The sequence below is a fragment of the Nerophis ophidion genome, linkage group LG20 (assembly GCF_033978795.1).
Source record: "Nerophis ophidion isolate RoL-2023_Sa linkage group LG20, RoL_Noph_v1.0, whole genome shotgun sequence".
Lineage (NCBI taxonomy): Eukaryota > Metazoa > Chordata > Actinopteri > Syngnathiformes > Syngnathidae > Nerophis > Nerophis ophidion.
In genome coordinates, this window is record NC_084630.1 from 25,455,869 (window position 1) to 25,480,516 (window position 24,648).

General features: G+C 39.3%; 2 protein-coding genes and 1 long non-coding RNA gene across 11 annotated transcripts in view; 1 reads left to right on the forward strand and 2 right to left on the reverse strand.

Annotated features, from left to right (window-relative positions):
- Positions 1-10,680, forward strand: part of LOC133538930 (uncharacterized) — a 34,924-nt gene extending 24,244 nt beyond the window's left edge. The window contains exon 3 of the long non-coding RNA XR_009803136.1: positions 6,600-10,680. This is a non-coding gene — a long non-coding RNA (uncharacterized LOC133538930). The remainder of the gene's footprint in view (positions 1-6,599) is intronic.
- Positions 689-13,388, reverse strand: LOC133538928 (gastrula zinc finger protein XlCGF8.2DB-like). Of its 2 annotated transcripts, XM_061880850.1 has the most exons (3): positions 13,260-13,359; positions 7,133-7,249; positions 689-7,020 (listed from the first exon to the last, which is right to left on the reverse strand). In XM_061880850.1, exon 3 carries the CDS (start codon positions 6,971-6,973, stop codon positions 5,885-5,887), a length of 1,089 nt encoding a protein of 362 aa, XP_061736834.1. In that variant the 5' UTR covers positions 6,974-7,020; positions 7,133-7,249; positions 13,260-13,359; the 3' UTR covers positions 689-5,884. The 2 variants fall into 2 exon arrangements, with proteins under 2 accessions (XP_061736834.1, XP_061736833.1); XM_061880849.1 differs by lacking the exon at positions 7,133-7,249 and having other exon boundaries at positions 13,260-13,388.
- A 7,861-nt stretch (positions 13,389-21,249) lies between these two features.
- Positions 21,250-24,648, reverse strand: part of naf1 (nuclear assembly factor 1 homolog (S. cerevisiae)) — a 43,910-nt gene continuing 40,511 nt past the window's right edge. For all 8 annotated transcript variants that reach the window (XM_061880854.1, XM_061880855.1, XM_061880856.1 and 5 more), the window contains 2 exons: positions 23,993-24,074; positions 21,250-21,688 (listed from right to left, as the gene is read on the reverse strand). In XM_061880854.1, coding sequence (XP_061736838.1) covers positions 21,357-21,688; positions 23,993-24,074 — 414 coding nt within the window. In that variant the 3' untranslated portion in view covers positions 21,250-21,356. The remainder of the gene's footprint in view (positions 21,689-23,992; positions 24,075-24,648) is intronic.

Genomic DNA, 24,648 nt, shown 5'->3' on the forward strand with positions numbered 1-24,648 from the left:
TAGTAGAGTTTTAACTTGCACTTACAGATGTAGCGACACACTGTATTTAGTGACAGTGGATGATGAAGTGTTCCTGAGCCCATGTGGTGATATCCTTTAAACACTGATGTCGGTTTTTGATGCAGTACAGCCTAAGGGATCAAAAGTCCGTAATAACATCGATTACGTGCAGTGATTACTCCAGATTGTCTGAACTTTTTGATGATTTGATGGTAAAATCCCTAAATTCCTTGCAATATCTCATTGGGAAATGTTCTAAAACTGTTTGGCAATTTGCTTACAAAGTGGTGACCCTCACCCTATCCTTGTTTGTGAATTACTTAGCATTTCATGGAAGCTGCTTTTATACCCAATCATGGCACCCACCTGTTCCCAATTAGCCTGCACACCTGTGGGATGTTCCAAATAAGTGTTTGATGAGCATTCCTCAACTTTATCAGTATTTATTGCCACGTTTCCCAACTTCTTTGTCACGTGTTGCTGGCATCAAATCCTAAAGTTAATGACTATTTGCAAAAAAAAAATGTTTATCAGTTTGAACATCAAATATGTTGTCTTTGTAGCATATTCAACTGAATATGGGTTGAAAATGATTTGCAAATCATTGTATTCAGTTTATATTTACATTTAACACAATTTCCATATGGAAACGGGGTTTGTACATTAAAAAAAAAGAAAACATACTCACTAAAATTAACTACATTTATTGTACCCAACTTTTGTTAAGCATACATTATTACTGCAAGAAGGTCTGGGGACATACATATACAAAAATATTCATATTACGAAAGACAGTAATTCAGATAATACAATGGATTATCTAGATCCAACAAATGATTCATAAAGTCTCACATTTTAAAAGTATATGATCTTGTATGAAACACAACTACTCAAATAATAATATGCTTCAAAAGTGGTCCCGAAGATGTTTCAGATGTGAACCAGTAAATATGAACTAAGACGTGGACTGGACTATGTGTTCTCAAAAGCAAAGGAATGAACAAATGTCAAACAAATATATGTATATCATACTATATACATTCTGCAGATTTTCAACCACCCCACATATCTCACATGTATATGTTGCTACTTTGACTCATAAGTACACTATATTGCCAAAAGTATTTGGTCACCTGCCTTGACGCACATATAAACTTGAAGTGCCATCCCATTCCTAACCCATAGGGTTCAATATGATATGGGTCCACCTTTTACAGCTATTACAGCTCCAACTCTTCAGGGAAGGCTGTCCACAAGGTTGCGGAGTGTGTTTATAGGAATTTTCCACCATGCTTCCAAAAGCGCATTGGTGAGGACACACACTGATGTTGGTCGAGAAGGCCTGGCTCTCAGTCTCCATTCTAATTCATCCCAAAGGTGTTCTATCAGGTTCAGGTCTGGACTCTGTGCAGGCCAGTCAAGTTCATCTACACCAGACTGTCATCCATGTCTTTATGGACCTTGCTTTGTGCACTGGTGCAGAGTCATGTTGGAAGAGGAAGGGGCCGCTCCAAACTGTTCCCACAAGGTTGGGAGCACGGAATTGTCCAAAAATGTTTTGGTGTCCTGGAACATTCAAAGTCCCTTTCACTTGTACAGTTATGATCAAAATTATTCAACCCCCACACAATTTTGGTGTTTTAGCAAGTTGGACATTTATTCCGTATTTTGTTTATAGTCATATCAAATAAAAATGTGTCAAATAGACAAATGCAACTTAAATTGTAACACTGTATTTTACAAAATACCAAAAAAGGACATTTTTCTTAATATCTCATTGACAAAATTATTCAACCCCTTGAAGATCATAACCCCCTAAGAACAGAATTTGAATAAGGTCTTTTCAATCAGGTGTTGAAAACACCTGTAGATGTGATTAGAACCATAACGAGCAACAATTAAACTGATTGAAAAAGACCGTGACACTCAGCTTCTTGTAGATGGTCAATGGTGTATTTGCAACATGGTGAAGTCCAGGGAGTGGTCAAAGAAGTCAAGAGAGGAGGTAATTTCTCTTCATAAGAAAGGATATGGATATAAGAAAATAGCAAAGACATTACACATTCCAAGAGACACAGTTGGGAGCATAATTTGCAAGTTTAAAGCTAAAGGCACAGTGGCGACACTACCTGGGCGTGGTAGAAAGAGGACGCTGTGTGCAACTGCTGTCCGGTATTTGAAGTGTACAGTGGTGAAAAACCCCCGGGTAACAGCTTAGGAACTACAACAGAACATTGCAGAGGGGGGAACGCAGGTTTCGTCCCAGACAATAGGGCGCGCACTACGAGATGAAAAGCCTCCATGCCAGAACTCCCAAGTGCACCCCACTTCTGACTACCAGGCACAAGAAAAATTGACTCCAGTATGCCAAAAAAGATCTGGACAAACCCCAAAGGTTTTGGAAAACTGTTCTTTAGAGGGATGAGAAAAAACTGGAACTCTTTGGGCCTATGAATCAACGTTATGTCTGGAGGAGAAAAAATTAAGCTTACAAAGAGAAGAACACCTTTCCTACTGTTAAGCATGGTGGGGGGTCAATTATGCTCTGGGGCTGTTTCTCTGCCTCAGGTACCGGGAATCTCCAGCGCGTTCAAGGCATTATGAATTCTATTTCCTAGCAGGATATATTAGCTGCAAATGTCATGAAGTCAGTGACGAAGCTGAGGCTTGGGAGACGTTGGACCTTCCAACAGGACAAGGATCCCAAGCATACCTCCAAATCAACATCAGTGGTTGCAGAAGGGCTGGAAGACTCTGGAGTGGCCTTCACAGTCGCCAGACCTAAATCCTATAGAAAAGCTGTGGTGGGACTTGAAGAAGGCAGTTGCAGCATGCAAGCCCAAGAATATGAATGAATTGGAGGCCTTTGCCCAAGAGGAATGGGCTAAAATACCTGCAGATCGTTGCAAGAAGCCTGGTCCGGTTATGTATCACCTTTGAAGGATGTCATTACTGCCAAAGGGTGTTCTACTAAGTACTAAAGATGCATGTAACTAGGGGGTTGAAATATTTTGTCAATGAGATATTAAGAAAAATGTCCTTTTTTGGTATTTTGTAAAATACAGTGTTACAATTTAAGTTACATTTGTCTATTTGACACATCTTTATTTGATATGACTATAAACAAAATACGGAATAAATGTCCAACTTGCTAAAACACCAAAATTGTGTGGGGGTTGAATCATTTTGATCACAACTGTACTAAGGGGCCCAACTCCTAAAAAAACAAAACAAAAAAAAAAAACACACTATAATTCCTCTTCAACCAAAATTCACACTGCACAATGCAGTCCAAAATGCTCTGTAGCAACTGACTGTGCAGAAAGTCGGGGACCTCTGCACCATGTGCTTCAGCATCCGCTGACCCCTTTCTGTCAGTTTGTGGCTGAGTTGCTGTTGTTCTCAAACGCTTCCATTTTTTATACAAACGCGGACATTTGACTTTGGAATATTTAGGAGCGAGGAAATTTCATGACTGAATTTGTTGCAAAGGTGGCATTCTATGACAGTTCAACGTTGGTAATCACTGAGCTCCTAAAAGTGGCCCATTGTTTCATAAATGTTTGGTGAAACAGTCTCCATGCCTAAGTGCTTGATTTTTATTCACCTGTGGTCGGGCCAAGTGATTAGGAGACCTGATTCTGATCATTTGGATGGGTTGCCCAGTATGTGTACTCAAAAGCAAAGGAATGAACAAATATGTATATCATATAAAGGAGTTCATCAATAGATTTGTATACAATTATATATATGTTAGAATCATATGAAGAAGCTTGTGTTGCACAACAATGATATCACAGGTTATATGTGCTGAAGTTTCCATGGCCATCTGAAAAATAACGACCATGGCTCAATTAAAGTGCGAATGAAAATCCCTGGGCTCAACTGATTCTAAAGTGGCTGAGATTCCGGCAAATCTATTTCCAATCGCCGACCTAATCAAGAGTTGGGAGCATATCACAGGCATGAAACATACAGGGCCAAAAGAGAAGGTATCCCACATCCATACCTCAAAAGTCTCCAACCAAACATGGCGCAAAGACCAGTCCGCAAAGTGGTGCAAAGTCCGGACTCGGGGGGTTGGCAGGCTGGTCTTTCAGGATGACAACATCAGCCCTTCAACCTGGGGTTGCCCATGGCATGTAGGTATGTTTTATGACGAGCGGGCCCTTCTAAACAGGGCCTGCTCATAACGAGCTCGCTCCCCTACGCAGGGCCCGTTCACAAAGTTCATTGCTCACCCTGAAGCTAAAGAGTCCAATGCTGAACTCCCCATCGTGATCAATGCGTGAGCCTCACGGTTTCTTAAGTGTAGCCAAATGCCTTGTCATCCAAGAAGTGAGATTCCCACTGTCCCAACCCACTATCTAGCGAAACCACAGCCAAGGTAACTGTCAGGGTTATTTGGTGACGAACCCCAAGATGCAGAGAAGGAGGGAGGCATTTTGCAGGAAAACATAGTTTAATTTAAAATACTACAACTAGAACAAACAAAGGGTACAAACAAAAAGCACACACGTGGGCGGATATAATAAACTAAGCGCTATGAACAAACAAATCGGAAGCAGGGAACAAAAAACAGTAAGCTACAAAACATCTACCAAATATAGCTTACTGCTACGCTGCATTCACACGACCAGTAGGAATGACAAGTAGAAAATGACATTGACACGACAATACAAACGATCCAGCACTGACTGGAGGAACAAAGCAGGTAAAATAGGATCTGGCTGATTGACATCAGGTGTGATCAGATGCCAATCAGCCGCAGCTGAGTGAAAACAGGACACAGGGAGACAGACAGGAAGCCGAACCAAAATAAGAGCACTAGACAGGGACGAAGGACAGGAAATACTAAACACAGAGGAAACAAACAAATGCAGAGGAAAAAACTAAAACGTAGCCAAACTGTCAAAGGAAAGCCTGACAGTAACGGGTTTGACAGAATCAAAGTTTGTCAAAGTTAAGTTTTCACAGTTTATTTCAAATCCTGCAGCTTCATTTGCTGCTGCTGTTCTCACCAGCACACTTGTACTTAGACGAGGATCTTTCACCACACACTGCAACTCAACACTTTCTCACCAGTGTGTCTTCTCATGTGTACTTTCAAATACTGACTTTGTACAACAGTGTTTTTCCAAACGTTTCTGAGCCAAGGCACATTTTTTTCATTGAAAAACCTCAAGGCACACCAGCAGCAGAAAACATTAAAAAAATGAAACTCAGCAGCCGATATTGACAGTAAAAAGTCGTTCTCACAATTGTTGAATATAAATGTAAACCATAACCAAGCATGCATCACTATAGCTCTTGTCTCAAAGTAGGTGTACAGTCACGACCTGTCACATTTACAAAGTGACTTATTTTGAGTCTTTTGGTGTTTTCTTGTGTATAGTGTTTTAATTCTTGTTTTGCACTCCTATGTTGTTGTTGATTGTCATGTCATGGACGGATGTACTTTGTGGACGCCATCTGCTCCACACGCTGTAAGTCTTTGCTGTCGTCCAGCATTTCGTTTTTGTTTACTTTGCAGCCAGTTCAGTTTTAGTTTAGTTTTACATAGCCATCTCTAAGCTTCAATGCTTTTTGTTTATTTTTGGTTCAAGCGTTGGATACCTTTTTACCGGCATCTAAACAGCAATTAGCTACCTGCTGCCACCTACTGATAATATGCATGGTCACTCTGCTGAGCTCTACACAGTACAGACACTCAACAACGGCACATTATTTGCAGATTGTAATTACTGGTTTGCAAAAAAATATTTTTAACCCAATTAGGTGAAATTACATAGTTTCCCACGGCACACCAGACAATATCTCAAAGTACACTAGTGTGCCACAGCACATTGGTTGAAAAACACTGTTGTACAAAACCTTAACAGATTTAACAAAGAAAAGGTTTTTCTCCAGCGTGCATTTTCATGTGTCCTTTCAGCAAATTTTTATGTGCAAAACCTTTACCACACTCTGAGCAGGAAAAAGGTTTTTCTCCAGTGTGTATTCTCGTGTGAGCTTTCAAATGGTATCCTTGAGTAAAATCTTTGCCACAGATTGAACAAGAAAAAGGTTTTTCTCCAGTGTGCATTTTCATGTGTCCTTTCAGCACATTTTTATGAGCAAAGCCTTTACCACACTCTGAGCAGGAAAAAGGTTTTTCTCCAGTGTGTATTCTCATATGCGCTTTCAAATGGTATGCTTGAGTAAAATCTTTGCCGCAGATTGAACAAGAAAAAGGTTTTTCTCCAGTGTGTATTCTTGAGTGCATTATCAAATGTTGCCTTTGAGTACAACCTAGCCCACAAACTGAACAGATAAAAGGTTTTTCTCCAGTGTGTGTTCTTGTGTGTGTTATCAAATGTTGCTTTTGAGTAAAACATAGACCACAGATTGAGCAGGAAAAGGGTTTTTCTCCAGTGTGTATCCTCATGTGTGTTTTCAGTTGACAACAGTATTTAAAAGTTTTGCCACAGTCAGAACATGTCAAGTGTGTGTTGTCAGTGTGACATGTCTTATCAACTTCAGAGTCTTCACCATCATTGTCAGGAGAGTGTGACCTTGATAGTGGAGCTAAGATCTTGTCTGCTTGTGATCCTCCACAGTGGTCTCCATCAGCTTCTGTTGTCCTGCGTTGAGCTGAACTGCTGCTTGGAGGCTCCACCTCTGTCTTCTCCTCACTTCCGGCCTCATCTTCACTCTTCACGATAACACAGACCACTTGGTCACCCTCAAGTCCTTTAAACTCCTCCTGACTGATGCTATGTTCCTCCTCTTCCTCTTTAATGTGAGCAGAGCTATGACTCCTCTCTCTCTGTAATGTGACAGGGGAATGCGACTCCTTTGTGCAAGAGGTAAGTTGCTCCTTCCCCTCTTTAATGTGGGCTTGCTGTGGCTTCTCCTCTTCCCCTTTAATGAAGGGGTACTGCAGCTCCTCCTCCTCTATAATATAGGGGGGCTGAAGCTTATCCTGCGCCATTCTTGAGGTCCACTTGCTGCTCGGAAGAAGATGTTCTCCACAGATGTCTGCAGGAGACAAGAAAACAAACACATGGTTTAGAAAAGTCCAGCTCTGCTCAGTCACGGGAGACATCGTCGTGCATATGTTGTGATAATATTCTGGAGTGTGTTCGTTCACCATTTCCATGACCAAATTCAAGCACTTTTTAAGGACTTTCGAGATCAATTTTCCAGCTTTTCCAGTACTCTTCAAAAGGCAAAAGTTTTTGAGGTGTTCGAAGTCACCAAAAGCTGTCTGTAGAAAAAATACGGAAAATCTGCTGAAACCTAAGCCTAACATTGAGCCAGCAGTCATCATTAACTGAATGGGGCATAGAAAAGGAAGCAGTGTTTGTGTAGACTATTCAAAGTCATTGGTGTTTGCAAATGTGTCTCCATTTGTGTTGTTTTTCACATTTCTTGTTATTTTTCTGACTTACAGCACTCAATGACATCGAACAGCGTGGATTGATTCACACCGTATTTGTGCTTGTAAACTGCGTATTGTGATATAAATACATGCACCCTCAAAATGTAAATTTTACTCATTTATTAACAAACAGTTCCACATTAATATAAGGTTCATTAATTTAAAGAAAAAAATGTTTGTTTCACAACACCTCGGGCACCTTTCATCAGGTATATGTAGCCTTATGATAATCAATTTATAGTTGATGTAAGTTCTAAACATTATAATTTATCATTAACAAACACTCTCTTTTTTCCTTTCATAGCTCTTAATAACTGTCCGTAATTAACATGTAATTTAGCGCTGATCTCACAGTTTTAGGTCGAGCATGTACCAAAAGGTTAGAAAATAAAACTGTAGCTAACGTTAGTTAACATGTAGGGCTATCTCTGTGGTTTACCTTTCATATGAAGCAAAAGAGCCAACTCTCCCATTCCGAAAAGCTGGATTTCCTTTTTGAGTACTATGCAGCAGGCTACATGTGGATTTGGTCCACCTTTTATCCAAAGTTTGTATTTGTCGTTTTCTATCCAATCTTCATTAATACGACAATCTCCCGGCATGATGGACCGATGCACCACTGTCCTCTTGGGGGCGACACAGAGACGTATACACGGCTCTGGCATGACAACAACTGAATGTAAAGGCCTACTGAAACACACTACTATCCACCACGCAGTCTGATAATTTATACATCAATGATGAAATATTAACATTGCAACACATGCCAATACGGCTTTTTTAGTTTACTAAATTACAATTTTATATTTCCTGGGAGTTTCGTCTTGGAAACATCGTGTAATGACGTGTACGCAGGACGTCACGGGTTTTTAGGAAGTATGAGCGCTACGCACACACACAGGTAAAAGTCGTCTGCTTTAAGGGCATAATTACACAGTATTTTGGAGATCTGTGTTGCTGAATCTTTTGCAATTCGTTCAATTAATATTGGAGAAGTCACAGTAGAAAGATGGAGTTGGGAAGCTTTAGCCTTTAGCCACACAAACACACGGTGATTCCTTGTTTAAAATTCCCGGAGCTGAAACTTTACTATGGATCAGAGCGCGGTCAAGCCAACATGGATCCTACCGAATGTCAACCAGCAGGTTTCGGTGAGAAAATTGTGGTTAAAAAGTCGCCACTTACCGGATATCAGCTGAGCTTGTGTCGTCCGTACAGTTGACGTCTACACCCGTGAGACATGGCGTCAAGACACCCGTGGACTACACCTCCGACTATCAGCTATTATTAAACTCACTAAACCACTAGCAACACAATAGAAAGATAAGGGATTTCCCAGAATTATCCTAGTAAATGTGTCTAAAAACATCGGAATCCGTCCCAATGCTATCGCGTTTTGTTTTTTTTACTCGTTTTTTTTTTTTTTCCTAGTCTGTTATCAATAGCTTCCAACACGGATCTTTCATCCTCGCTCAAATTAATGGGGAAATTGTCGTTTTCTCGGTCCAAATAACTGTTTTTGTTGGAGGCTCCCATTAAAATCAATGTGAATATGTGAGGAGCCCCCACACTTGCGACGTCATCTTCTGCGACTTCCGGTAAAGGCGAGGCTTTTTCAGGAAGTACCAAAAGTGGCGAACTTTATCGTCGATTTTCTCTAATAAATCCTTTCAGCAAAAATATGGCAATATCGCGAAATGATCAAGTATGACACATAGAATGGACCTGCTATTCCCGTTTAAATAAGAAAATCTCATTTCAGTAGGCCTGTAAGGGCTTGTGCAAAGCCAACAGATCAAGTGTATAGTAGGGCTGGGCGATATATCGATATATGTATCATGATATAGAAAATGACTATATCGTGATATTGGAGTATACATTCTCACGCAGTTGGGTTTTAGCTGCGGGCATTACGCTGCAGGCTCTTCTCGCTCTTTCCTGTCTGTCCTTCTCACAGACAAATGCACCTTCTTACACACGTCGCGGAGTAGAGAGGTAGCAGCATGGGTAACGTTAGCTGTGCTGCTAGCGGAGCCGTGCGAGTGGTAATACGAGAGAAAGAAGGTGCGAATGAAGGAAGAATTAATTCCCAAGAAAAACAGCAGGGGGTCCATCGTCTGACGGTGGTTTGGTATCAAGTGGGAATATATCCACAAGACAACCGTAATTTGTCAAGTGTGGGGCAAAAGCGTTGCTATAAAAAGTAGCATTACTGCAAATATGTAGCATCATTTGAAAGGTCACCTGCTAGAGAAAGAAGAGCGCTTGAAACTGCATGTCAACATCTCAGTTTGGTGCCACACGCCCACACCATCAAAATGCAGAGGCAAAAATTTCCAGATCAACACCGTATTTAATAACGTCTGTAGTAACCTACCACAGAGTGAAGGACAAACACTATTTGATTTCCTATTATGCAGCTCATTTTTATTTGACACCTAAAATGTCTCTTACAATCTTGCACTTTCTGTTTTGGAAATGACATGAATATTTGTGCCGTTGCTTAATAACTGTTTAATAAATACAGTTTTGGTCAATTGACTTAGTTGTGATTTCCTTCTCTGCATGAATGTTTAAAATGAGCATATATTAATGCAGTATGAAGAAGAATGATTTAATGACGACACATAGAATCATCATACTGCTGTGATTATATGCATCAAGTGTTAATTTAAGGCCAAGGCAAAATATCGAGATATACATTGCGACATGGCCTAAAAGTATCAAGATATTAAAAAAAGACCATATCGCCCAGCCCTAGTGTGAAGCAAAAATTTTTAAGGAAACTTGCTTTATTTTTTTCCATTTTATAATCAGCCTGTTGAGTCAAACTTGCTGAGAAATATGATGAACATTTCCAAGCATTTACAAGCACTTCACCCAAAATTCAAGCATTTTTCAAACCATGAAAACACATTAAAATCCAATAATTTTCAAGGTTTTTAAGCACCCATACAAACCCTGAAAGTAAATATGTAACAACCGACCTGCTTATTTTTGGTCATTTTAACCTTGCTACTTAAAGATTAATCACTTTATTTTTAATTTCTTCTTTTGAGTAATTTACTCTGGGTTGCAAAACTAATCTATTTACTTTTTATTTCATGCATTTATGCCAAATAATGAGAGCAATGATGAAGTTCACTTTCCAAATTGCAGGTCACACATTTCTCTTTTTTATTTTTTTCATGGATAATCCAGGACAAAACAGCATTTCATTTTTGAACTTCAAAAATGTTTAGCTCCCTTAATATTTGGCCAATCAACATGGCTGAAATACATTTGGAAAGCTTTTTTCCGAGATCTTTGTGAATGAAGCGCACATTTGTAGTTCTTTCCCCATATTTCTACACAATATCTCAGATTTGGTAACAATAGTTAGCAGTAGAGAATATGAGGTGCTTTTTGATCTACAATAAAGCAAAACATGTTGTAAATGCAATATCTTGTGTGACATCATGCACTAAAGTGCACTTTATTTTAAATGATTGTAATTGAGTTCTGTACAAAAAGTGCATTTTAATTTAGTGTTGTTTTGATATTTCATCTTAGTAGCATCATGCACAAAAGTGCACTGATAGCTTGTTTTAAAATGTCTCTGACAATCCTGCACTTTCTGTTTTGGAAACTACATGAATGTTTGTGCCACTGCTTAAAAATTACATTTTGGGTAAATTGACTTTGTTGTGATTTCCCTCTCTGAATGAAAGTTTAAAATGAGCACATATAAATGCAGTATGAACAGAATCATCATACTGCTGTGATTATATGCATCAAGTGTTCATTCAAGGCTACAGAAAAATATCGAGATACATATCGTGTATCGTGACATGGGCTAAAAATATCGAGATATTAATAAAAGGCCATTTCGCCCAGCCCTAGCGAAGAACATATACACTATTTGATTTGTTATTATGCAAAGAATTTGTATTTTATAGTTTTTGAAATATCTTGTGTGAAATCATGCACAAAAGTGCACTTCATTTGTTTCAAACGATTGTAATGGCGTTCTGTACAAAAAGTGCACTTTGATTTAGTGTTGTTTTGATGTCATCTTAGTAACATCATGCACAAAAGTGCACTAATATTTTGTTTTAAAATGTCTCTGACAATCTTGCCCTTTCTGTTTTTGAAATGACAAGAGTGTTTGTGTCACTGCTTGATAACTGTTTAATAAAGACATTTTTGGTCAATTGACTTAGTTGTGATTTCCCTCTCTGCATGAAAGTTTAAATGAGCATATATTAATGCAGTATGAACAAGAATGTTTGAATCTAGACACATAGAATCATCATACTGCTATGATTATATGCATCACGTGTTCATTTAAGGCTAAGGCAAAATATTGAGATATATATTGTGTATCGTGATATGGCCTAAAAATATCAAAATATTAATAAAAGGCCATATCGCCAAGCCCTAATTGTAACTAAAGTGAACTTTGCAATTGTGACATTTTTTTTTTTTAAAATAATAAATCATATATTTTTTTTGCATTGCCGGCAGTAAATCGAACCCGTTTCCAGTGAGGGTTGGACACCGCCAAGGCTGCCCTTTGTCCCCGATTCTGTTCATAACTTTTATGGAAAGAATTTCTAGGTGCAGTCGAGGTGTTGAGGGGATCCGTTTTGGTGGCTCGCAGAATTAGGTCTCTGCATTTTGTAGATGATGTGGTCCTGATGGCTTCATCTGGCCAGGATCTTCAGCTCTCATTGGATCGGTTCGTAGCCGAGTGTGAAGCGACTGAGATGAGAATCAGCACCTCCAAGTCCGAGTCCATGGTTCTCGCCCGGTAAAGGGTGGAGTGCCATCTCCAGGTTGGGGAGGAGACCCTGCCCCAAGTGGAGGAGATCAAGTACCTCGGAGTCTTGTTCACGAGTGAGGGAAGAGATCTTGAGATCGACAGGCGGATCGGTGCGGCGTCTTCAGTAATGCGGACGCTCTATCGATCCGTTGCGGTGAAGAAGGAGCTGAGCCGGAAGGCAAAGCTCTCCATTTACCAGTCAATCTACGTTCCCATCCTCACCTATGGTCATGAACTTTGGATTATGACCGAAAGGACAAGATCACAGGTACAAGCAGCTGAAATGAGTTTCCTCCGCCAAGTCTCTCCCTTAGAGATAGGGTGGAAAAAAATATATAAATATATAAAAAAAGAGATATGGTGAGAAGCTCTGCCATCTGAGGGAAGCTTAAAGTAAAGCAGCTGCTCCTCCAAATCGAGATGAGCCTGATGAGGTGGTTCGAGCATCTGCTCAGGATGCCACCCGAACGCCTCCCCAGGGAGGTGTTTAGGGCACATCCGACCGACAGGAGGCTACGGGGAAGACCCAGGACACGTTGGGAAGACTATGTCTCCCGGCTGGCCTGGGAACGCCTCGGGTTCCACCAGGAGGAGCTGGTCGAAGTGGCTGGGGAGAGGGGAGTCTGGGCTTCTCTGCTTAGGCTGCTGCCCCCGCGACCCGACGTCGGATAAGCGGGAGAAAATGGATGGACGGATGGATTTTTTTTGTCAGAAATTACAGTCAACAGAATGTGTCTGCATCTTACATCAAAAAACGTATTGGCAATGTTCTTTTCTTTCCTTTCACAACAGTTTCATAAATATATAATTCTCTCCATGTTGTGTGCGTTTACACAATAATACGTTTTTAAAAACGTCCGCAGCCATTTTGTAACACGGCCGTTTGCCGGCGACATCTTAAAGGACTCGACACACAAAGTCATTAACTCGACATTCCAACATCAACAATCCGACACAAATCTTGTCAAACTTGTAATGAAACGTTCCAATGAATGAAAACAGACATTTGTGTGATTTTCACTGTGTACAAACCTGAAAAGCAGCTAAATGTCAACACAGTCTCAGGCAGTGAAGATCTTCTTACCGCTTCCGGCATCCGTCCGGTGAGGAGGCGGGAAAGAGCTCAACCATAGAAGTCCGGCGCGCGCGACGGGCGCTAACACTTTGGTTCCGCTTCTTCTTCATTTTATGGCGGGTGCATACCGCCATCTACTGTACTACAGTGTGCATCCTCAGGGTGAGTACTTATGTTACAGACTATGTTGGTATATACCAGGGTCACCAACCTTTTTGAAACCAAGAGCTACTACTTGGGTACTGATTAATGCAAAGGGCTACCAGTTAAATAAATTGCCAGAAATAGCCAATTTGCTCAATTTACCTATAATATATATATATATATATATATATATATATATACATATACATATACATATATATATATATATATACATATACATATACATATATATATATATATATATATATATATATATATATATATATATATATATATATATATATATATATAAAGAAATTGGTATTTCTGTCTGTCATTCCGTTGTACATTTTTTTTCCTTTTACGGAAGGTTTTTTGTTGAGAATAAATGATGAAAAAAAAACACTTTAATTGAACGGTTTAAAAGAGGAGAAACCACGAAAAAAATGAAACTTAAATTTTGAAAAATAGTTTATCTTCAATTTCGACTCTTTGAAATTCAAAATTCCACCGAAAAATATGAAGAAAAAAACTAGCTAATTCGAATTTTTGGGAAAAAATAAAAAGGTTGATTGGCAACACTAAATTGGCCCTAGTGTGTGTATGTGAGTGTGAATGTTGTCTGTCTATCTGTGTTGGCCCTGCGATGAGGTTGCGACTTGTCCAGGGTGTACCCTGCCTTCCGCCCGATTGTAGCTGAGATAGGCGCCAGCGCCCCCCGCAACCCCGAAAGGGAATAAGCGGTAGAAAATGAATGGGATGGAAAAATATATATTTATGGAACATCATTAGTATTTTTTCCTGATTAAGATTAATTTTCGAATTTTGATGACATGTTTTAAATAGGTTAAAATCCAATCTGCACTTTGTTAGAATATATAACAAATTGGACCAAGCTATATTTCTAACAAAGACAAATCATTATTTTTTCTAGATTTTCCAGAACAAAATTTTTAAAAGAAATTCAAAAGACTTTGAAATAAGATTCAAATTTGATTCTACAGATTTTCTAGATTTGCCAGAATAATTCCTTTGAATTTTAATCATAATAAGTTTGAAGAAAGATTTTACAAATATTCTTTGTCGATAAAACAGAAGCTAAAATGAATTACATTAAAATGTATTTTTTACTCTTTACAATAAAACAAATACATTTACTTGAACATTGATTGAAATTGTCAGGAAAGAAGAGGAAGGAATTTAAAAGGTAAAAATGTTGCTTAAAAATATATTTTGCAAACCAGTAAATATAGTCTGCAAATTATGTGTTGTTGTGGAGTGTCTGTGCTGTATAGAGCTCGGCAAAGTACCGTGTAATACTCTTCCATATCAGTAGGTGGCAGCCGGTAGCCAACTGCTTTGTAGATGTTGGAAACAGTAGGAGGCAGCGTGAAGGTAAAAAGGTATCTAATGCTTAAAGCAAATATAAACAAAAGGTGAGTGCCCGTAAGAAAAGGCATTAAAGCTTAGGGAAGGCTATGTGGAACGAAACTCAAACTGAACAGACTACAATGTAAACAAAAAACAGAATGCTGGATGACAGCAAAGACTTACAGTGCGGCAAAGACGGCGTCCACAATGTACATCCGAACATGACATGACAATCAACAATGTCCCCACCAAAAAGGATAAAAACAACGGAAATATTATTGATTGCTAAAACAAAGCAGATGCGGGAAATATCGCTTAAAGGAAGGCATGAAAATGCGACGGGAAAATACAAAAAAAAAAAAAGAAAAAGCCACCGAAATAGGAGCACAAGACAAGAAGTAAAACAGCCAAAAAATTAAAATAAGTCACGGCATGATGTGACAGGTCGTACCTACTTTGAGACAAGAGCTATATTGATGCATGGTTGGTTATGGCTTGAAGTTATATCCAACAATTGTGACAACGACTTTTTACTGTCAACTGAGTTTCGTTTTTTTAATGATTTCAGCTGGTGGTGTGCATCCGGATTTTGTCAAAGCAAAAAATGCACCTTGGCTCAAAAAAGGTTGAAAAACACTGTCGTAGGATATATAATTAAAGTATTAAACCTGTGATCTTAAGATATACTCTTCGAGTCTTGCTACATTCTTTATTGTTTTCACCCTTCCCTAAAATTGCCTTTAAACTCCATCCACTACCTAGACTGTACAATTAGTGTCTTCCTCTGTAACCTGTACTTCCTACACTAAATCAGCGAATGCTGCACATTTTTAACCACCTCACATATATATGTTGCCACTTTGCCTAATAAGTACACTATATTATCAAAAATATTTGGCCACATGCCTTGACTCACATAAGAACTTGAAGTGCCATCCCATTCCTAACCCATAAGGTTCATTATGATGTCGGTCCACTTTTTGCAGCTCTTACAGCTTCAACTCTTCTGGGAAGGCTGTCCACAAGGTTGCGGAGTGTGTTTATAGGAATTTTCCTCCATTCTGCCAAAAACGCATTGGTGAGGTCACACACTGATGTTAAGCGAGAAGGCCTGTTCTAATTCATCCCAAAGGTGTTTTATCGGGTTAAGGTCAGGACTCTGAGCAGGTCAGTCAAGTTCATCCACACCAGACTCTGTCATCCATTTCTTTATGGACATTCTTTGTGCACAGGTGGACAGTCATGTTGGAAGAGGAAGGGGCCCGTTCAAAACTGTTCCCACAAAGTTGGGATCATGGGAATTGTCCAAAATGTTTGGTATCCTTGATCATTCAAAGTTCCCTTCACTGGAACCAAAGGGCCAAGCCCAATTCCTTAAAAACAACCCCACACCATAAGTCTTCCTCCATCAAATTTCACACTCCAACCACGGCAAAAAGCAGTCTGAAATGTACCGTTCTCCTGGCAACCTCCAAATCCAGACTCATCCATCAGATTGCCAGATGGAAAAGCGTGATTCATCACTCCAGAGAAGGCGTCTCCACTGCTCTAGAGTCCGGTGGCGACGTGCTTTACACCACTCCATCCCACGCTTTGCATTGGACTTGGTGATGTATGGCTTAGAAGCAGCAGCTCGGCCATGGAAACCCATTCCATGAAGCTCTCTGCGTATTGTACGTGGGCTGAATGGAAGGTCACGTGAGGTTTGGAGCTCTGTAGCAACTGACTGTGCAGAAAGTCTTTGCACTTTTCGCTGCAGCATCCGCTGACCCCTCTCTGTCAGTTTACGTGGCCTGGGTGGCCGAGTTGCTGTTGTTCCCAAACTCTTCCATTTTCTTATAATAAAGCAGACAGTTGACTTTGGAATATTTAGTTGGTTCAAACTTTAACATCCCAGCTAAAGATGGACGGCGCAACAACGAGGAACATCGGCTTTGGACGCGTTCCTCGTATAGGAAAAAAACGACATTCTGGGGGAGAGAAGGTATGCCACCCAATTGTTGCACAGTTTATTGACCCAAAGAGTAAATCCATGGTAATGGAGTGTGGAAAGGAGCTCAAGGGAACGACATTCTCCATCAGTGACCAGTTTCCAGCCAAAATACTCAAGAGAAGACGGCTGTTGTATCCAATAATGAATGAGGCTAAAACAAACAACAAACAAACCCGTCTAATTTACATCGGAGGTACTCTTTTTAGAAATGCCAGAATGGTTGAGTGGCGGTGTTGATATAGTCCAAAAAGACTGAAAAGAACATATTGCAACGCACCAAAACAATGGGGCGAGATGATGACATCATGCATACACAGGTAGTCATGAAAACGTTTAACACCGCCAGAAACCTCGATGAAGTTATTTCAGGTACATTTTTCTTAATTTCTGTCCAAACGTTTTTTGGGTGGATGTATTACTGGCCTGGTTCTGTTTTTTTTCCTTTTTATACCACTACTTGATTGATTGGTGATATTTGTTTAGTATTTTTTTTGTTCTGTTATCTTTTAGTTTTTTTTTCTCTTCTGTTTTACTTTTTAGCTTTCTCCTCCTTTTATGATTTTGTTTCCCTTATTTTTTTTCTCTAATTTATTTTACTTTTCTTAAGCATGTTTGTTTTGCTATCTAAATGATTACATTTTGTGGTAAAGAGCAATGGGAGGGGGGAGGCAGGGGGATTGACAAAAAAAATTAACCCAGTTAAAATACCGTATTTCGTCGAATTGCCGCCGTTAACGTTATTTTTTGTCCTCTTACTGACTGTGACAACCAACAGTTGTTAAATGATCTTCTCTCTAGACCAGGGGTCGGGAACCTTTTTGGCTGAGTGAGCCATGAAAGCCAAATATTTCACAATGTATTTCCGTAAGAGCCACAGAACATTTTTCAACACTGAATACAACTAAATTTGTGCATTTTTAAGTATGACCAACATTTGTAGAGTATAATAAGTCTCATTATTTTCAACAACATTGTTATTATAAAATTTAACCAATAATACATATAATATTTCTCACCATTAATGCGACATCTTGAACAGGTGCAGTAGAAAACGGATAGTTGGATTAAAATGCATGAGAATGTTTTATAATTTGAACGTTATTTTTGAAACTGTGATTACCAGCGGAATTATTCATTACTTATCGTGTTAAGCAATGTCAGCTAAGATTTTTTTGAGAGCCATATGCAGTCATCTGGCTAAGGAGCCATGGGTTCCCCACCCCTGGTTTAAGCATTAGACACCTTTTTACCTGCACTCTGCCTCCCACTGTTTCCCACATCTACAAGGCAATTAGCTACCAACTGCCACCTACTGATATGGAAGAGTATTACATGGTTACTCGGCATAGCTCGGTTGGTAGAGTGACCGTGCTAGCAAGCTGAGGGTTCCAGGTTCGATTCCCGCTTCCGCCATCCTATTCACTGCTGTTGTGTCCTTGGGCAAGACCCTTTACACACCTGCCCCCAGTGCCAGCCACACTGGTTTAAATGTAACTTAGATATTGGGTGTCACTTTGTAAAGCGCTTTGAGTCACTAGAGAAAAGCGCTATATAAATATAATTATCTGAGAGTCATTTGTAGTCATCAAAAGAGCCACATCTGGCTCTAGGGTCTTATTAATTTGCTGTTTACTTTCTGATGTAATGTGGTTCTAGCTAAACTTCTTATACTTTACTTAACACTTTTTTTTCTTGGTGTTGTCTGAGGCTAGCTTAGCAGTTAGCTTGTCTATTAGCATGCCATGTCCTGGTGTGTAACATGTTTAGCCTTGTCCTCCAGTGATAATGTACCTAAGACACTAAAATATGCAATTTATTTGCAGTGATTATTATTAACTTGAAGGAGCAGCTCCACAAGGTTTATGGAGACATACTGTAATTAGCTGCTAGCTGCTTGTCAGCTAAGAGACTAAAAATAAATACAATACTGATTGGCGGACAATCGATCGGAACATCCCTGTTCCAAAAATGACTCTACTCTTTGTAAATTACCTATGTGTAGAAATCTTTATTTATAATTGAATCATATTTTTATTTTTCAACAAGTTTTTAGTTATTTTTGTATTTTTTTCCCATATAGTTCAAGAAAGACCACTACAAATGAGCAATATTTTGCACTGTTATTAAATTTAATTAATCAGAAACTGATGACAGTGCTGTATTTTACTTCTGCATCTCTTTTTTTCAACCAAAAATGCTTTGCTCTGATTAGGGGGTACTTGAGTTAAAAACATGTTCACAGGGGGTACATCACTGAAAAAAGGTTGAGAACCACTGTTTTAACCTGCCCATTGTACAGCACTTTGGCTACCCCTATGGTAAATTTTAAATGTCCTCTATAAATAAAGTTGATTTGATTTGATTTGAAAAGCTCTGCTTTCCTTCAGAAATAGCCAGATCAAACCTCAGAACAGACCTTGTGCTCTGGTCCTCCTCACTACATATTGTGTATATAATAGAACTCACGGTTCCCTGGGAGGATGCTGTGAAGGAGGCATTTGAAAGCAAAAGCCTTAAGTACAACAAACTGGCAGCTGATGTTGAGCAGAATGGATGGAAAGCCAAGGTCTGCCCAGTGGAAGTTGGCTGCAGAGGTTTTGTGGGCCGGACAACCATCAGGCTGCTTAAGGACATCGGAGTTTGAGGCCAAACCCTGCAAAACACCATCAAAGCCCTCACCATCTGGAGCTCTAGTAAAACCTATATCACATAATGGTTAAAAGCAAAGGGGGGCTCACCTGGGACAGAAGGTGTTGCTGATGAGCCCTCTGGAGGTGTCGTGGGCCAATCATTGAAACGCCGGTGAAGGAGAGTGCCCACCTGATGACCCCAATGAAGCTGACAACCATTCCCCTTCCTCCTCTCTGTCCCCCATTTTGCAATCCCACCCGACAAGATCCAACACCATAACCGTTTTGAAGCAGCTCTGAAGGAGGTAGCCTACTGTAACCACTCTACTCAGGTTATTTTGTATCATGGGGTTGTTCTATCTAGTCCTAATATTGAACTGAAATTTATTTTTTTAAATAATTGTTGTTTTGTTAGGTAGAGCAGCAACAATACAATCTGAAATCTATTATCAAGGGATAAGTCTATATGCAGATACAGTACAGTGTATGGATATTTTTAAAGATTGGTAATAGATACAACTGTTTTTGAATTGCATGAAAACATGTTTTATCTTTGGAAAACTAAATATATTTGCACCCAATTTGTGAAGTGAATTATATTTATCTTATATAGCGCGTTTTCTCTAGTGACTCAAAGCGCTTTACATAGTGAAACCCAATATCACATTTTTACATTTAAACCAGTGTGGGTGGCACTGGGAGCAGGTGGGTAAAGTGTCTTGCCCAAGGATACAACGGCAGGGACTAGGATGGTGGAAGCAAGGATCGAACCTGCAACCCTCAGGTTGCTGGCACGGCCGCTCTACCAACCAAGCTATACCGCCCATATATGTGTGTGTATTGTAAATACACACACACATAGGCATTCAAAGTTAGGAATGTTCCAATCAGGGTTGATCATCCAAAAGTGAGATCAGCTGATACCAATATTGATAACATTTGTTAACTATAATTTTTTTCAGTTTATTTATGGTCTGTACTGTTGAAAGTTTAACAATATCAACACAATATTTAAACCGGTTCTTTTTTTTCTTTTATTTGAGCAAATTAAAATTAATTGTAAACAATAACTAAACAAAAAACCAATGTACTTCTCGTTTAAATCTTTTGGTTTTTGCCCTCAAAAACCTGCTGTGTTTAGGGAAGTATTGCCTGAACTAACAATACAAACAAAAACAACGGCAAAAAATATTTTGAGGAAATAAAAATTTCGACCTAATCACTTTAGTATGGATCGTATACTGATATCCTTGATATCGACACCATCAATTCATGGATTAATCTGCCCTCCTCTTACTGACTGTGACAACCAACAGTTAAATTATCTTCTCTCTAGAGTCTTATTAATTTCCTGTTTACTTTCTGCTGTAATGTGGTTCTAGCTACACTTCTTATACTTTACTAAACACTTTTTTTTCTTGGTGTTGTTTGAGGCTAGCTTAGCAGTTAGCTTGTCTATTAGCATGCCATGTCCTGGTGTGTAACATGTTTAGCCTTGTCCTCCAGTGATAATGTACCTAAGACACTAAAATATGCAATTTATTTGCAGTGATTATTATTAACTTGAAGGAGCAGCTCCACAAGGTTTATGGAGACATACTGTAATTAGCTGCTAGCTGCTTGTCAGCTAAGAGACTAAAAATAAATACAATACTGATTGGCGGACGATCGATCGGAACATCCCTGTTCCAAAAATGACTATACTCTTTGTAAATTACCTTTGCAAAGTTTCCTAAACTTGCAGTCTCTCTACACATTTAATATTACAAATAGTCACTGTATTAGAAAAAAGTCCATCCTCTAAAAATGTACATTTTGAAAATATTTTTAATTTACACATTTTTGCACTGGGTTTTGTAATAATTCCAGGTGACAGTATACATATAGAGTAAAATAAACTCCCAACATGCTAAGTTTCACTCAGGAGGAGGGGCCGGGGGAGGAATGTGCGAGAAAGGGACATTATGTAGCCAGGGTGCGGAGGAGTATGAAGGACTAAAAAACGATGGAGGTGGTGGGTAAAGAGGAAAAGCAATTGGAGGTGGAGGAAGGGATGGGTAGAGGTAGGGAGATGGTGGGTACATATGAGGAAAATTTGTGTGCTGAGGCGGTGGATGAGAATGAGGAATGACTGGTTGGATATTGTTCAAGTACTGGTGGCTGAACTGAGCCCCAGTATGTGTTTGTGTTGCACCTGTGACAGCTTGGTGATGCTGCTCATGGTGTGCAGTACCCTGAGCATGGTTTTCTAGGAGAAAAACAAAAAAAGAAGATACAACCTTGTTAGGAACATTTTAATCCATATTTTTTTGAGCTATAATGGTAGTTGCACAAAAATATGTGAATAAAAACCTGAATACAATGATTTTCAAATAATTTTCAACCTATATTCAATTGAATAGACTGCAAAGAGAACACAATATTTAATGTTCGAACCGTTAAACGTTATTTTTTGCAAATTTGGAATTTGGTGCCTGGAACATGTTTCAAAAAAGCTTGCACAAGTGGCACAAAAGACTGAGAAAGTTGAGGAATGCTCATCAAACACTTATTTGGAACATCCCACAGGTGAACAGGGAACAGGTGGGTGCCATGATTGGGTATAAAAGCAGCTTCCATGAAATGCTCAGTCATTCACAAACAAGGATGGGGCGAGGGTCACCACGTGGTGAACAACTGTGGGAGCAAATTGTCGAACAGTTTAAGAACAACATTTTTTGGGGCGGTATACCTCGGTTGGTAGAGTGGCCTTGCCAGCAACCTGAGGGTTGCAGGTTCGATTCCCGCTTCCGCCATCCTAGTCACTGCCGTTGTGTCCTTGGGCAAGGCACTTTACCCACCTGCTCCCAGTGCCACCCACACTGGTTTAAATGTAACTTAGATATTGGGTTTCACTATGTAAAGTGCTTTGAGTCACTAGAGAAAAGCGCTATATAAATATAATTCACTTCATTTTTCAACGAGCTATTGCAAAGAATTTGGGGATTTCACCATCTACAGTCCATAATATCATCAAAAGGTTCAGAGAATCTGGGGAAACGCCAAAAACCATCATTGAATGCCCGTGACCTTCGATCCCTCAGGCGGTATTGCACCAAAAAGCGTCATCAGTTTGTAAAGGATATCACCACATGGGCTCAGGAACACTCCAGAAAACCACTGTCAGTAACTACAGTTGGTCGCTACATCTGTAAGTGCAAGTTAAAACTCTACTATGCAAAGTGAAAGCCATTTATCAACAACACCCAGAAACGCCGTCAGCTTTGCTGGGCCGAGCTCATCTAAGATGGACTGATGCGAAGTGGAAAAGGGTTCTGTGGTCTGACGAATCCACATTTCAAATTGTTTTTGGAAACTGTGGATGTTGTGTCCTTCGAACCAAAGAGGAAAAGAACCAACCAGACTGTTATAGGCCCAAAGTTCAAAAGCCAGCATCTGTGATGGTATGGGGGTGTATTAGTGCCCAAGGCATGGATAACTTACACATCTGTGAAGGCACCATTAATGCTGAAAGGTACATACAGGTTTTGGAGCAAGATGTGTTGCCCCCCAAGCAACGTCTTTTTCATGGACACTCCCGCTTATTTCAGCAAGACAATGCCAAGCCACATGTTACAACAGCGTGGCTTTACAGTAAAAAAGTGCGGGTATTAGAATGGCCTGCCTGTAGTCCAGACCTGTCTCCCATTGAAAATGTGTGGCGCATTATGAAGCCTAAAATACCACAACGGAGATCTCTGACTGTTGAACAACTTAAGCTGTAAGTCAAGCAAGAATGGGAAAGAATTCCACCTTAAAAGCTTCAAAAATTGGTCCCCTTAGTTCCCAAACGTTTACTGAGTGTTTCTAAAAGGAAAGGCCATGTAACACAAAGGTAAAAATGCCCCTGTGCCAACTTTTTTGCAATGTGTTGCTGCTATTAAATTCTAAGTTAATGATTATTTGAAAAATTAAATCAAGTGTCTCATTTTGAACATTAAATATCTTGTCTTAGCAGTTCTATTCAAATTGATATAAGTTGAAAAGGATTTGGAAATTGTTGTATTCTGTTTTTATTTACCATTTACACAACGTGCCAACTTCACTGGTTTTGTATTTCTACTTGTTTTTTTTTTGGTATAGAACCTTTGGTTTGGTCCAGACGCGTACCAATTTCCCACACAGTTCACATTGTGTGAGGGACTTGCGTATTGTGTCTATAAAGATTTACAGTGCGACACAGCCGTTGGCTGAAAGATGGAAAATGAGGCTACAAGTTTTAACTCTGAAGGTACTTTAGGCAAATAAGAAACTTTCATTTATTAAATTTCACTGTTCTTATTTTATTTTAGAATTGTATTCATTGGAGATTTAAAGGGAAGTTTTTCAAATGTTATTTTCCAGAGAATAAGAATTTACTGCGGTTTACCCCAAAATTAAGCAGTATATGTTTTGTTTGTTGTTCCCTTACTATAACCGAAATAAAACAAACAATGACATTAAAACCGAGGTACGTATGATGGCGCACTGTTACACCCGATTTCTTAAAACATGACTAACAATCTTTGTTTACCTTTGTAGTTTTTCTGCTTCTTTTTGGCGTTTTTTGCTTTTTTAGCTTGCTGCTCCTTCTCGTCATCACTGTAGTCCAACGCCTGCAAAGTAGAAAAACAATGTTTTGCTGCGAGACATTGTGCAGTTTATTCATTTTTTTATTTAGCCTTTATTTAACCAGGTAATAAGCCCATTGAGTTTAAAGACCTCTTTTCCAAGGGAGACCTGGCCAAGAGGGCAGCAGCAAGGTTACAATAAAATCAGTAAACAACACATAAAACATCACATTTACAACATTAAAACTTGCATTAAAGTTTGCTCCAATTGCAGAAGCAACAGTTATGTGGAACAGATTTTAGACATGCATTATGCAAACAAAAAAAAGTTTACTTTTCTGCATGGATTATTTGGTTGGACATTTGTTTCAGTACTACTTCAAAACAGAGGTATGTAATTCCAAAGGTCCAATCAGACCTCCCAAGTAGGAAATGTTGCACATTTCTCATTTGAACAAAGTCCAGTGGGTAGAAGAAAATACCTTATTGACCAAAATAAAATATGTTATATTTTATGTTACAAAGAAGAGTTGTTTTATAATCAGGGTATTGAACTTTTAACATGTAAAACAATAGAGTGCAAGTTGGTGCTTTCGAACAGCAGAGAAACTGTACTTTT

Bases quoted from the DNA above. Each gene is read 5' to 3' on its own strand.
- LOC133538928 (XM_061880849.1), bottom strand. From the start codon at position 13,323: ATGCCGGAAGCGGTAAGAAGATCTTCACTGCCTGAGACTGTGTTGACA. The intron at 7,021-13,259 runs GTTTGTACACAG...TGTCTCCTGCAG, and splicing joins GACATTTAGCTGCTTTTCAG to ACATCTGTGGAGAACATCTT.